General features: G+C 42.6%; 1 protein-coding gene across 1 annotated transcript in view; it reads right to left on the reverse strand.

Annotated features, from left to right (window-relative positions):
- The window catches only part of INO80C (INO80 complex subunit C), a 23627-nt gene extending 8731 nt beyond the window's left edge, over positions 1-14896 (reverse strand). Inside the window, exons 1-3 of the mRNA XM_019520600.1 lie at positions 14789-14896; positions 7517-7628; positions 5687-5754 (exon numbers count right to left, since the gene is read on the reverse strand). Of these exons, the coding sequence (XP_019376145.1) occupies positions 5687-5754; positions 7517-7628; positions 14789-14878 (270 nt within the window). The 5' untranslated portion in view covers positions 14879-14896. The remainder of the gene's footprint in view (positions 1-5686; positions 5755-7516; positions 7629-14788) is intronic.
- Positions 14897-15119: the final 223 nt, after the last annotated feature.

The following is a 15119-nucleotide window of genomic DNA, read 5'->3' on the forward strand; positions in this document are numbered from 1 at the left end:
AGCAATCATAAAATTAGAACTTCACAAAATGTTTCAGAAGCAATTAAAAGAGATAAAAGTAGAGTTATGCAATGTTGTAAGAAAGAATGTTCCCTGCATTTTGTAAACTAAATCAAAAGCTGCAGGTACTTTATTATGCTTGAAATATTTGTAATTATCTTGGTCTGTTTCTATAGCAACGAGGCTGATACCCTTTTTTTAAAAAAGGCAGAGAAGTTCAAGCAACTGAATAAATGTTTTATCTGCTTTAGATTATTTGTTTTGTATACAAATATAATCAAAAGCCCATCTTCCCAGCTTCAACAGAATAGACTGCATGCAAATACTGTGTGTAAACAAGTTTTTTTGAAAGTTTAGAGATGACTGCATTAAAAATATAAGCTGGTTGCCCATCAGGGCTAAGGACAGACATTCAAAAAGCCTGAGCCTGAATTGATTCAATCTTTGCAGGTTAGTCTAACCTGGCTAGGCTGAACTGGTTTGTAGTGGTACAGTCATTCCCTCTGGACTCAAGAAATGCAGGTATATGCCTGTAGTGGCTCAGGCTAGAAGCTGGGGGGTGCCAGAGAAGCCCTCCCTTCCCTTTCATAGTGCTGATCTGAGGGGGCCGTGGCCAGGCCCCAGCAGGATGCTTTGATTAGGGAGGGGTGTAAACCCTCACCCTGGCCTGGTCTGTCCCAGGTTTTTCCCTGTTTGCTGTTCAAGGGTGGGAGTGTTGCCAGTCCCCAGCCTCCAGCTAGCACTCTGAGGCAAAGGGTGTGTGTGCAGTGCATGCATCTGTTGATGATACTGAGCTTTTCAATCTCCCTCTCCCTGCTTCTTCTTACTGTCTGCAAACCTGACAGGACTGCAAACCAGCAAGGGGCTGATAAAACTAGTAGGGGCCTGATAACACAGTGTTTATCAGCCCATCAGTAAAACAAAAGCTTCTCTCATTAGTTCAAGCTCTTCTTAAACAGCTTTTTCCAAGGAAGGAATGGAAGGACATTACCAGCTGACTTGTTGATTAGCTTCAAAAAGCCCTAAGTGGACATTGTTCTGTCTGCCTGTCCCAGTGAAACTGGAGACACAAACACCTCTCAGAATTAGCTAGCATGCCTAGGGTTCTTGGGGCTGGGGTCCGTGCTGTGAGAGATGGGAGTGAGAGAGGGAGGGTGGATCTCTGCTTGAGCAGTGAGCAGCAAGGGAAGCTAGGCAGATGCTGCATGCTTCCAGTCTCCAACAGAGCTCTGGTTAGGGAGGAGAGGGACAGGGTCAGCCTGTTCTCTGCAGTACAGAGCCCAGCGCAGGGCTGCAAAGCATCAGGGATGTTGGGGGACTCTGGTTTAACTTAAACCAGGAAGGGGTCTGGGACAGACACTGCATAAACCAGTCTGACCCAAATCAGTTAAGTCTGATCCTACATTCAACCAGGTATATCTCAAACCAGTTTCAGCCATTTTGAAACTGGTTTTATGTTCACTGAACTTATGTTCTGTTATAGGTTTAAACCAGTTTCTGATCACTTAAACCAGCTTATGTGTAATGTCTGTCCCTACCCTAAGGGATTTGATTCCCTCTATCATCCCACAGAAAGAGACTCAACAGAATTTGGAACTATTTATTTAAGAGAACAAAATGAAGACTGCATCAAAACGCAAGTTAGATAATGTTATTGTTCCCTGCATGAGTTATATCAAATAAATATTCTTGGGGAATGCTGTATTCTTAACTGGAACTGTTTATTCATGAAAATGCTACTGGATTTCCCACAGGTGTTTAGGGGAGAAAGTTTTTGTATTTGGTTTTTAAATATTTTAGTAACCCTGGCATTACCTCTTTAAGGAAGTGATTCTGTAAGTAAATTTAGTGCTACTTATGAAATAGTTTTGGCTCAGCAATTTAAAGACCATATTGTCTTTCTTATCTTAATAAGAAAGATGGTTGTGTGTGATTTTTTAAAACATCTTCCAAAGAAACCTCCCAGCCATAAGCAAAATAAAAAATTTGTCTCACGGTAATTTGTCTCTCTCTGTAGATGGAAAATTTGAAAAACCGAGAGTAAAAAGGAAAGAAAATTAGAGCATGCTGAAAGCAGCCTTTAAAATTACAGAGATTATTTGTATAATCCTGGAAAAGTTACATTTCTGCAGCTCGGTAATGGAGGTTGGGGAAGTAGAGGTAGGAGTCTGCTGGAGTCAAGAGAACTTTACCTTGTTTCCTTATGTCCTGGCTAGCTAAAATTTAACAAATCTTTACAAAGTAGTTAGAAACATCAACAGCCTGTTTAGTCAATATTTCTGGCTAATTCTGATGATGGTCTAGGGCTAGTGGGGAAGAGATACAGCTCTCTGAGATGCTGCAGTAGTTAAGGGCCTTTGCTATTAATCCCCCCAACCGTCAGACAGCACTCCTCCATAAAATTGGACTCTTTATCTCCTATGCACAAGGCTAGACATATTACTGTAATCCAAACAGTACCTAGAATGGCTGCTGCTAACACCTGCAGAGCAACTGTAAGGGGAGGAGATATGAAATAGATGCTCAACTCCACCTGTGATTGCAGCTTTCCTGCTAAAATGTGTCAGTGTTGCAAGACAGTCACCACGCTCCCCTTATTGTCTGCTTCATCCATGCATTGGGTCCCTTGTCTGAGGTAGATGGAAAGATCTATGGGCTAAGGACTTTCTTCTTTATTACTTGGTACCATCGTACAACTGAAAACTGGTCAGGGAACTGACATGCTACTGTAACAAAATAAGTTAACTAGCAGTATAAATATGAAAGTATTCCTGGCTGACAGGAAGTCATTCATGGTGGGTGAGGGAAGAGGAAAGAGTTATGTGCTTTGTGCTAGGTGGGAAGTGCATGGTTGGATGAATAGTCAGATCCCCTCTCTAGCTTCAAGGTTTACCATTGCTCAAAGAACTGTGCTAGGAATTTCCCTCCATCTATAGTTTATTTAATCAAAAACAATGTAAAAATATAAGGCTGTACAGTCAAGAAATGCCAGTGCTAAGGTTATTTATAAATCCTCTCTGCGTGTCCGTGATCAAGTACCCTTTTTCTGCACCAGGATCCCTGCCTCATTCAGTGAATAGAATGGATGGGTGCTGCTTGTAGGCCTTGCTGGGGTATTGATTTAATACAAACATTGATCAATGCATTTACAACTCATATAAAATCTTTGCTAGATCCTTGACCAAAGCAGGCCTCACTGAAGGCTGACCTCTCACTCTCCCAAGGCTTAGCCTGGAATGTGCCTATAAGACCCCTGGTAAATTTGATGGTTAAGGATACTGCCAGAGAGTCTAGAAAACATATGATAATGACAAGAGGCATGAGGATAATGGTAATTAAAGATGTTTGTTTGCTATGTAAAGGTATGACATGTTCAAAATGTTGGTCTGTTCACCAGGGCGCCTCTTGGGGTAACAAGGAACAATGGTCACAAACTGACAGAGCAGATTTAAACTAGACATCAGGAAGAACTTCTTCACGGTAAGGGTGGCCAGAATTTGGAATGGGCTTCCAAGGGAGGTGGTGCTCTCCCCTACCTTGGAGGTCTTCAAGAGAAAGTTGGATAGGCATCTGGCTGGGGTCATCTGATCCTAGCACTCTTTCCTGCCCAGGGCAGGGGGTCGGACTCAATGATCTGTTGAGGTCCCCTCCAACCCTAGCAACTATGAATCATCTATGAAAAAAATTGTTTTGATTCTCCATATAAGAGAGAGACTGGAAACTTTTGGAACTTTTGCTTCAGATCTAGGGAATAACAATATGTGAGTTTTGCCTGTGTCTTGCCACCAGATCTGGGGTTAAAAACTTCTGGCTTCTTGGACATGAATGTTAGGGAGTTGGTGTTTTGCAGGTAATAAACCTGTCTGAGTTTTTTTGCCACTGTATGAATCTTTAGTCATTCTTTAGGGTCTGCGAGGAGGGACACAGATGATGCCCTGAAAAAAGCGTTCACTACATTTACTAAGAGAAGGGAAGACAACAGTGCCCATATAATTAGGTGTTCAAACATTTGTTTTCTCCTCATTGTTCAGTGCATGGCCTCAGCCTGTATTCAAGCTATTCAAACCTTGCTCTGAAGATTTAATTATTTATTTTCTAATTAGTTTTTCTATGGTGCTCATTACTTGAATGGTTCACTGATAATCACATTTACTTGCATACCATGCACATGCTCTTTCCCAAAAACTACCCCTCCAAGACTGGGGTCTGTGTTTTAAAGTAGGAAGTGGATTTCTACACTAGAATGGAAGCATGGGGCACTGTTAATGGTTGCAAGGGGATGGCTCTGTGCTGAGCTCTGGTTGCATGCAAGAGGGGCAGAGTGCTGCTCAGCTACTTAACTCTTCTTGCAAACACCACAACTCAGGCTTTAATCCTGTCACTGCTGCCACCAAACTGGGCCACTGCTCAGCCACAAGCTGCTGCCAACTTACCAGCAGTTGTGACAGTGGTAAGGATAAGTTGACATTCAACTTCTAAGGATGTTATGTACATACCAACATACACACCACATTTTCTTGCATATCAACCACATGTGCCTTGCTTTGGAAAGGCAGAATGACAGGAAAAAAAGATTTTTTTCCAGAATCATGGCTGAATTGAATGCTACACAGAGCAGGGACAGAGTCTACTCTTCAGTGTCACTCTGCACTAAACTCGATGCTATATGTTCCAAAGACACTTAATGGATTAGGTCCCTCCAGGAACTTAAATACAGTTTTGGTGACATCCTAGCTGCTGACAAGATTTGTAGCTCCCCACTCTCATGGTGCTTCACAGAAAGTGGCATGATTTAAAGCGACTCCCCCCTGGACCCAACAGATATTCACTATTGGGTTGGGGAAGGTGGGGAATCGAGCTCTACTTTGAATTGATCCAGGAGCTGCCTGCCCATAGCCTCTCTCCCTTAGCCCTGCCTCCCTCCCAGTTCCAGTACTATCTGCAGGAGCAGGCAAGGTAAGGGGGCTCCAATCTACCTGCCCTCATCTCCAACTCAAGCTGGGTAAACCCCAGCCTGCAGCTCCCTCCCCCTCCCTTCTTCCCCTTCCTTCTTGCAGACAGCACTGGGGGTGGGGCTGGGCTGCATCAGCCCAGCCCTGATTGCGCACAGGGACAGACAGAAGTTAATGAAGGTGCTCTGCTTTCGAGCACTTTCATCTGAACTCTCATTACATGACGGTTAATTTGGCACATTTTTAAAGCCCTCTGCAGCCATGCACTTCTGTTCGGGCACGGCTGTAGAGCACTTTCAAGGAATTGATCGTGCGACAAACATCACTTCTCAGCGCCCTACATGTCCATTCTGAACTGGGACAGCTTAGATGGGAGTCAGGAGTCTAAGTGCTCAAACTAGACCACTTCCAACCATGTACAGAAGCCCAAATATTGGAGACTCAGGGACTTAGTCCACAGCCAAAGTGTCCAAAGTGATACTGAATGAATTTGGATGCCTAAGGGTTTTTGCAGGTTCAGGAACAGATCCTGTATGGACCATTTTTCTGAAAACAGATGTCTGTCTTCTGCTTAAATCCCGTCTAAGCACCTACGGGACCAATCTGGATTTTGCCCTTAATCTGTTTAGGCATATTCTAATGGGGCCTGACTAAACTGAGTAACGCTGTTAACAGTCTTTGCTTTGTGTTGTGAAAAATGAGATGGCAATTGTAGACAAGGAAAAAATACTTACAGGAAGTCCTGAAATGTCAGAGTATTTCTTGGCTGGTTTAAAGGAAGGAGGAGCATCAATATTAAAATCTAGAGGTACGCCAAAAAGAGAAGGGAAGAAAAGGTTACCTCCTGCATTCTTGCTTGCCAGTGCGATTCCAGTAAGCTAAACTTGTTAAAAACACACTTGAGGAGATAACAGACATAGATTTAAAACACTGACTTTAAATGTGTTAAACTAAAAGTACCAGGACAAAGATGCAATAAGCAGAATTTACCCCTGAAAAGCTTTTAACCTGTTATACTGTGCTAAGGCCCTGATCCCATTCACCTAACCAGCAAGTACAGAACTGGCCCGTAAATAAAGAAAAATGCTAGAAGGCTATTTCTATTACATAGCAAACATGTTACTTATATGCGAGTCTTGACAGCTTTGCTTGAGGTTAAAGATATTTGCAAAAATAGCCATTTGTTATGCCTGCCATAGGTTAAGACCAACAAATGTTGCTCAAGACTGACGCGCTGAAATAGCATAATCCAGAAAAGCAAGTAATCTTTTAAATCAGATAAATCTTTAAGCATGTACCACTTTAAGCCTGGTCAATGACCTAGAAAATTGTCTCAACATTTAGATTTAATTCTGGAAATTGCTATTTTTTGGCTTCCCTTAGACACAAATACTAACTGCTTTTATATGCAAACAGCCTTAATGCATCAGTAGTTAAATTCCCAATTCTATAACGTATTGGGATCTGTAAAATATCTTTCATATAGTAAGTTTCCTCCCCCCCAATGACATGTACGAGATTTCCTCCCTGCAATGAGAATTTATGGCTGAAGCATTCCAATTTAGGAGATCAGATCTTTTAATCATGGTGTGCATTTTAAGACTATAATTCAAAAGGTATTAATGCTTCAGGCAGCTGTTTTTTTAGATATGCAATTACATTTGTTTCTACATTTGCTTTTTTTTTTAATGAAAATTTACTACTGTAAATAGAATGGAGGGGAAATGACACTATACAAGGATTGTCAGTTATAATAGCCAGGAACAGAGTTGTCTACATTTTATTCCAAACAGTCACGTCTAAAATAACTTGTAAAATGACAAGTTATATTTAGATGATGCACGGGGTCTGACGTATACATGTGTGCGCACTCCAGTGTACTTAGTCAGTTCTTACAGACTACTGGAGTAAAAACCAAGGGCCCAATTCTCTGATTCTGGGTTTTGCTTATGCTGAGTAAAGTCACTTACTGAGTAGACTACGGGAATGTCTACATCATGCCAAACAGTGCTAGTGAGCATTAACATGAAAATACACCCACCCTTCCATTTTATATGCCAAGGAAATATTGTATAGGTTTTTTGGTGCCCCACACAGAGGTCATTCTGAGGTTCCAAATACCTGTACTGAACTTCATGCTGCAGCACTTGCACAGCTAGCAAACTTGGGCTAGAAAGTTTAAAGGTAGCTGGCGTATATCTATACAAGCTGAAGTCAGTAAAGTGACAGGTACGTTTATACATACCAGTAGGGGCTATTTGTAAAGTAGGTTGTTACTCAGGTCGAGCAAAAGTGACAACATCTTGACCTGAATAAGCCATTTAGGACTAGGTTTTAATAGCCTTGCATCCTCCTCATGTCTCTCAAACAAACTTTCCAACACTTTTTCAAGTAACTCCATTTGGTGGTGATAGTGGGGCCAGGCTATTCTGAATGAATTGCTGGAATCTGTTCAACTGGGTTCCTGCATGCATAGATGCAACAATTTTACGCTCATTTTAAAGAAAGTTATTTGTGTGGATTTTATTGTTTATAAATACATGCAAAACATCTAAGCAGCTTACAGCTAGGATCATTTAGTTGCCATGGTAATGCCCTTTCAGAAGCAAGAATTTGTTTTAGGTTCTTCCAAGTTCTGTTCTTCTTGCCAGCTGCTGCTCCACCAATGCCAGAGTGCTAGAATTAAAATGTGGTGTTTAGAGAAAAAATACATATTATTTCAAAATATGACATTTTTATTTCAGAAAAATATGAGACATGCTTCATCTTGTCATGAACTATTTGTTCGCCTCACTTAATCAGTAAACTACCACACTGTACACTTTACTCTTGGTTACAGGGAAAATAAAGCTTTTTTTGGACTGTGTCAAAACTACTATGTTTGGGATTAGCTAAAGGAAATGAAAATCTTCTTTTTACTTTGAAATAGAAAAATCAATATGGTTAGCATGAGTCTGAGCTGACCAGATTCAGTACTCATGCACCTTCCATTATATTAAAACTTATTAGTGTGGGGATGTATCCAAAATTGTGATTCACCATCCTTTAGATTGCATGTACAAAATTACAGGTGAAGCTGTGTCTCTTGTAAGTTTAAAGTGATTGTGAAAACAAAATCGACCTTACAAAATGTAATCAATGCTATGAGAAGCTTTCTGGAAATCTTATTTTTCTTTCAAATGGAAAGAGACAGAAGAATAGAAAAAGAGTAATGGAATGTTGTGCTAGCAAGGCTAGTTTGCATTTTGAAAGCTGTACTAAAGAAAGGCTTGCTACACTTATTATAATGGTAATTTCAGTTATCAAATGTGACTGCTATGAAGTAATTTATTTATGTCCATCCAGATGCAGAGGATCCACAACATACTGTAGTATTTCTCATGATCAAAGGACACAGCTTCTCAGTTTCACCTCTGAAAAGAAAATATTTTTACAACTGGAGAGGTGGTGTTATCTTGCTTAATAATTGCTACCTGCCACATCAGCCTTATCAAAATTCTCACAAAGTTCTGCAGATGCATTTTTGCTGTGATTTATGTTATAAATTAGTGTGTAAAGTGTATGAGAACCGAAGGAGGTGGAAATGATAAAGGAATGAGATTTATTATGAAAAAATATTCTGCGGAGTTAACTCTGCACTCTTGGAGGATACTTGTGAGCCAGTGAGATATAGCAACTTTTTTCATAATGAATATCCAATAGGAAAAACACATGGAACATTTTACTATAAAACTAACACCTTTGTAACAGAGATAACATTGTCAGAAAGATACTGTTGATTTATAGGATGGAAATAGATGTGTTATCATGTTTCAGAATCACAGTATGTACTTCCCTCTCCCTGCTGCAAACTTAAGGCATGTATTTTTATGATTGTTGTCACTTAGGACCAATGAGAGGACCTGGATAACTTCACTAGGCTATGAAGCACACCCCAAATTTTGTTGCTACTTTGAATCCTGTTTTCTCTGTCCAACAATTTTTGGAATGGTCAGTTTTAGTAAATTTCATGGCAGACATGCAAGATAAAAAACCCCTAATTATAATGAATACCAGTTTACGCAGTTTTCATTATAACAACATACAGAGCTTCAAAGAAAAACCTTACTCCCACAATCCAAATGTGATTTCCACCCTCCCTGTCCCCTTTCAACCATGTGGTAGGCTGTATCTGATAGATAATTCAGTTGTCTTTTTTCTGCATTGTGGGAGAGGTAGAAATAAAGAATGTATGAAATAAAAACACCAAATTAAATATGGTTTATACCCATTTTCAGAATTTCACAGAGTTCTCTGATCAAATTGTTAATTTGCTTATCTATAGCAAAATTAGAAATGACATATTACTCTGAAGAATTATGGTTTCTAATTAAAAGGAACAACAAAAATATGCTGTACTAGATTTGAATATTTGGCTGTTCAAACAATTTAAAAATATTTGCAAGAAGTACCTAGGGAATGTCATGTAAGAGGCACCATGAATATTTGCTGACAATTCAGCTAAAAACTGCTGCACAAAAAGGGCTTTAAAGTAGTGAACTAAATTAAGGATGTGTGTACATGACACCAGTACAGTGCTCTGGAGACAGGGCCTGAGCTAGCTTGAATACAGGAAGCAAACAGGAAGCAGCATAGCCATAGTAGTAGTAGAGTACTCATTGGCCCTGATAAGAAATGGAGTGTGTTACACAGGCAGGAGCACATATCTCCGTGTGGCACTACATTATGCATTGTAGACATGCCCTAAGATCATAGGCTTGTGTTATCTGTTTAGAGTGCAAAGCTGTATAACTTCACTTTTGGTTTTGGATGTCTACACCTGTATGAGGTCCCTCAAAAGCTGATGAGTTCTCGTGAGCTGCACAACCCAACCCAGGGCCTAAAACACTTGAGTATTTCTTGTAAGGGTGCCACCAAACTATTGGCTTTGGCTGTAGACAGATATAACAATTAAACATTTTTGAAACTTTTCAAAAGGCCAGCATACATATATACAGGTAGGATAAAATGCTCCAAAGAGTGACAATAATGTATCTGAAGGGAGCAGGTACTATTTTGTACCACTTTGTTCCACCTTATACTGGTATGGTAGGTTGGTTTACCTGGAACTCCACAATGCAGCACTCTTATCCCTTCCTCCCCCTAGTCTCCCTGCACCCTGGCCTCTGCTGCTGCCCCTGGAGCTAGAAAGCTCTATACTCCCACTTCCAGAAACATGATTCCTACTCTCTAGCCCCAATCCTCCAGCTGGGGGACAGGAGAGCCTCTGGTCTACCAGTTGCAGCTTGGGGAAAACAGAGGCAGAAGGCACAGGAGAGCAATCACTGATAAGGGAGTTGGAGGGAGCAGTACAGCCACAGCTTCCAGAAGAGGGAAGCTGCAGAGCAACAGCAGTCCTGTAGGGACAGGGGAGCTGTAGCTCACTGCAGCCCCTGTCAAGCACCCTTGCCGAAAAGCACGCTGCTACCCTGGTTTTTTTGAAGCACTCCAACCAAATATGATGGGGGCTGTATGTCTGTCAGCAGTGGAAACATCCCACTTTTTAAATGTTCCAAACCCATTATGCTTTGAAATGTTTCATAAATTACATTTGTCTGCACCCTTTGTTGGCAGGAAAGGCCCTGGCAGTTCATGATTTACTATATTTGTTCATGAACCTGATTGGCAGTGATCTCCTTTAGGTATACAGGACAGTACTTCTCTTTCAGTACTGGACCTCTCTGTTCAGGCTGCCTACAACTGAACTGACACAAGCTTATGTCCGCTAAGAAAGAGACCAGAGTCTCACCTCACATGAAAACAGTAAAATGACAACAACTATCAAGTGTGCATGCACTAAGCTGTGCTGGTACTGGTGACCTGCTGGAGAATGGCCCTCTATCCTACTATTAATTCCTTGAACATTTGGTGACCAGCAGGCTGACGGTGACTTGCAGTATCATGTCTTAAATCCAAGTATTTTGATAACCATGCTTTTAAAAGGGCAATTTCTTTCTTCATTCATTTTCATTGTGAAATCTGCAACCAGAAATTCCATCTGGGAGCTACCAGTTCTTAGCTTCTGGCATAGTTTTAAATTTTTGAATTACTTGATACTATGTTTTGCCCAATGATATTAAATTCAAATGAAAATGTTTTAGGTCATCAGCAGAGTTGTTAATGGCAGGTCCTGGAGATAAGGGTCTAGAACAAAGGTGCTCAGCCCCTGGCTTCTGGTCCAGATTCGGCCCACAGAGCCATGGCATCCAGGTTGCGAGGCTCCACGTGGGTTGGGAAATTTGGTGGTGTGGGAGCAGTGGCAACTGGTACAGCCAGTCCTCTCCCTTTGCCAAATTCCTAAGCGCAGCGTAGCTAGGTTGGGGCTGGGCCATGCCCTCCTCCCCCTTCTTCTGCAGCCTGGTCAGGCCCCATCGTGCCGCCCCATGTGCTGCATCAGGCCTACCAGCTGAATCCACTCTGCGGATGGACTGGGCACTACCCATCTGGCCCACTGGGGAAAAAGGCTGGGCATCACTGATCTAGAATAAACTTCTACAGGTTCCTTCTCAGTTAACGTTTGTGCAGTGACCAAGACAATTCTAGGGCAAATTCAGTGCAGCTTCACTGTATGTCAGAAACAGTATTAATAAGTCGCATATGCACGTCTGATTTATGCAGATATCAGCATTTTCCGAGTCGACGCAGTGACGTTCCCCAGAGACACGGAAGCCAGCAGCGGCATCTGGATCAGTTAATTTCTGCAGACTAGCTATGTGGAAAGGCGCTGGGTATGTGATAGGCTTTGTACATCCCAGAGGCTGCTTGAGAGAGAATTTAAGAAGCAGCAAAGGAAACAGTGGTTTAAACACCCTTCACACTGCAGTAAAAAATGGTCAGAAACAAAGCAACCTGTGACTGAGGGGACAATTTGGTACCCTTTGTTTTATGAACAGAGGCCTCATGGGTCAGGTGTTAGGCAATGGGGTGGCTATATCTTACTCACTGGGAACATCTACACATGCGCTTTACTGCAGAGTTGATCAATTAGCTGCGCAGTAAAGTGTCACTGTCTACATGTGCAACACTATTAGACCAGAATAATTTAACTCCACAGTAGGATAGTACTGCCTGACAAGTACTATCCTATGGCAGAGTTATTTACTCTGCTGTAACCCTTGTAGACAGTGATTGGGGTTAGCTGGCACACAAGGGAATATAGTGTAGGGACTGCATGCTGGCTAGCCCCGCACTGTAGCACTCTCGTGCCCCAGCCAGCCCCTACACAGCACAATGAGCTAGGGTGGAGCAGCTCCAGACTGCCAAGCTGACTACCAGAACCCCCTGCCAGCTAGGGCTGCGCCACCCTGACTCAACATGCTGTGGTCCTGGGTACAAGTGTAAACGCTGTGCCTGGGAGTGATAAACTCCAGCATGAACTGCAATGGAGTTTATTGCGTTGCATTAATAGCATGTGTAGATGTACTGTAACAGGGAACCCTAGCCCTGTTACCAGAAGTCATGTCAGTCCCTTTAAGACAAGAACTTTCTGGGCACAGCATGCTGGTAAGATGGGGGTTAAAAGCTGAGCCTGGCCAGCTAGTCAGGTGACCAGAAGGGGGCAGCCAGGTCTATAAACACTCTGGGCTGGGCGACAGTAGGGGCCAGCAGCCAAAGGGGAAGGAGTGTGTCCCTGAGCTCCATGAAGAGGCTTGGTGAGTGGTCCAGAGGCTGGAGGGGGGAACTATGGAGCACCCCGGAGAAGCGGCAGCAACCCCAGAAGAAGGACTGTAGCTGACAGTGGGGAGCAGAAGCACGAATCCCTGCGTAAATGTAAGCTGGCGTGCTGCCTTCTTTAATCACATTTCTCTTGGTGGCAGTTATTGCCCATGGACAGGACTGTTCATATTTTTTTTGTTATTGAATAACACTGGTGGTTTGGGTGAGGCTATTGGGGAAGGAGGAGGCCTCATTGGAGCTCCACTATAGCGTGGGAACTCGGACACCTGCGTAGGCGCAGTATTCGGGGGCACAGACCTGGCACCAGAGAGTGCAAGCCAAAAAGGCCAGGGTGGCCTGGTGCACCTGGGGTGCGACTGTGTGTTTTTGGGGTTTTTTTGGACTGGGATGGTGGAGGTCTGGGGTCACTGTCCAGCTTCGAACTTGTGATCCCCTACCTGTGGGGCTGGTGGGCGGGCCTCTTGGCCAGGGAGGTTGTGCTTTTATTGGGAGGAAAAAGGAGGACCACGAGCCCCAAGACTAAAGAGCTAGAGCCTTGGAGTCAAACCCTATCTGGTAGGTTTAGACAGGGAGGCCTAGCTAGAAAAAGACTGGGGTCAAGGCCAGTGGTGGCAGAAGACCCCAACATACAAAAACAATAGGCAGTCTCCCACTTACAAAAACATCAGTATAACATTTCCATCAAGACGTATCAGGCGAGTAGAGAGAGGGACACAAGAAGCCTTAAAGAGGACTTCAAGGGCGCCCCACGTAGGGTACGGATAACAGGGAAGATGGCGCTGGGGAAGGCGACCTGTTACATGTACCCACTGTGAATTAAATCTTAGATTTAATTAAAATTAAAAATTAAAATCTCTTTCTAAGCACCAATTTAGCACAGCACTATGAAAAGCCAACTGGTTCAAAGACTGTTTGTATAGTATGCCAAAGGGTTTCTAGCTCTGCCAAAGAGTAAGGTGATAAATTTGTAAAAGAAAGGCAAGAATCAAAAAAGTTGCATCGTTTGCTATCATCCTGCTTTGCCTCCATCTCCAATGTAATTCTGCATTACCAAATTCATGAACTGCTTAAGTTTTGCTTCTCACCTGAAATCTGAAATGCCTTGCCTTGACAGAATACAAAGTATTTGTTTTTAGTCCTAGCAGAAAGAATGGCCCTAAAGTTTTGCTGGTGTTGTAATTGGTGAGATGGTGTAAAAAGACAAACATTAATGATTTAGTTTTAGTTTCATTATTCTGCAATCTGCCTTAGCTAGGAACAAGTGCTCCATATAATTGAAAGGATGTGACTCTTAGATTTACAGCGGTATAAATTGTTCATTTCTAGCCTTGATACCATACCATAAAACTGTTACAGGTGCCTTGATCCAGCAGTGCTATTTTGGCCGTGTTCCAGGACAGCATATAACATGTCCTGCCCTTGGACCAGTATCATTTTCATGCTTTGTAATTTAATGCACACTTTGGGTCATAGTATAGCATGAGTTTTTAAGGAAATAATTGATTTAAAACTGATGATACAAGATACTTCTGACTTTGGCTCCTAAAATTACTTTCAAAATAATAACAATAGCAATGCAGTAATAGTACAGTATATTAGCACTTATTTCATTTTAAGGCTCAAAGCAGGGGTGCTTAACCTCTCTTCTGTGGAACCAAGAAACCGGACCTGCAAGGTTCCATCATGGGTTGAAAAATATGACAGCAGGGTGCAGTGGAATTTCCATGCAGCTGGATCCAGCCTCACCTAGGCCATTGGAGCAAATGAGGACCAGGGCTAGGCCTCACTGCCACACATCCAGACTGGGCTGGGCTGTTACCCCCACCCACGTTGGGACTATGGCTGCTTTGCTTCCCCCATGTATCTAGACTGGGGCCGGCCTGCTCCATCCCCCACCCCTACATGCATCTGGATCAGGGCTGCTCCACCCCTATCCCCTCCATGCATCCGGAATGGGGTTGCTCTGCCACCCGCCCTCTGAATGTCCAGACCAGGACTGGGCTGTTTTTCCTGCGCTCCCTCCTTCATACATCTAGATTAGGGTGCTTCACCTCCCCAGGGTGAAAAGGTTGGGTACCAGTGACTAAACAAATTTCCAGTTGATAAAATCAAATACGTACCATAAAGTTTGGATCCTTGAATGGCAATGGTTTAGCTGCTTCCATTGGCCCTGTACCAGGATCTGTGCTCAGAAATTTATTCTCATTCATGGCCTCTCCACCAATCCTCTGGAGAAGGAACACAGTGATGCGGATTTTAATTTGAATGTTCTAAAATCAAGTAAGTCAGTTTTATTTGTGAACATCAACTTTAAATCTTTTAGTCTCAAAAAATTTCTAATCTTCTTTTGAAACTTTGAAAGTATTATGTGCTATTAGTAGGTCTGATCCACTTGACTGGCAGGCCGGCCCCAGTCTATGAAAGTGGACAATCAAGCAGTTTGGACCAAAA

The sequence above is a fragment of the Gavialis gangeticus genome, unplaced genomic scaffold (genome assembly GCF_001723915.1).
Source record: "Gavialis gangeticus isolate Ggan-Ray unplaced genomic scaffold, GavGan_comp1, whole genome shotgun sequence".
NCBI lineage: Eukaryota > Metazoa > Chordata > Crocodylia > Gavialidae > Gavialis > Gavialis gangeticus.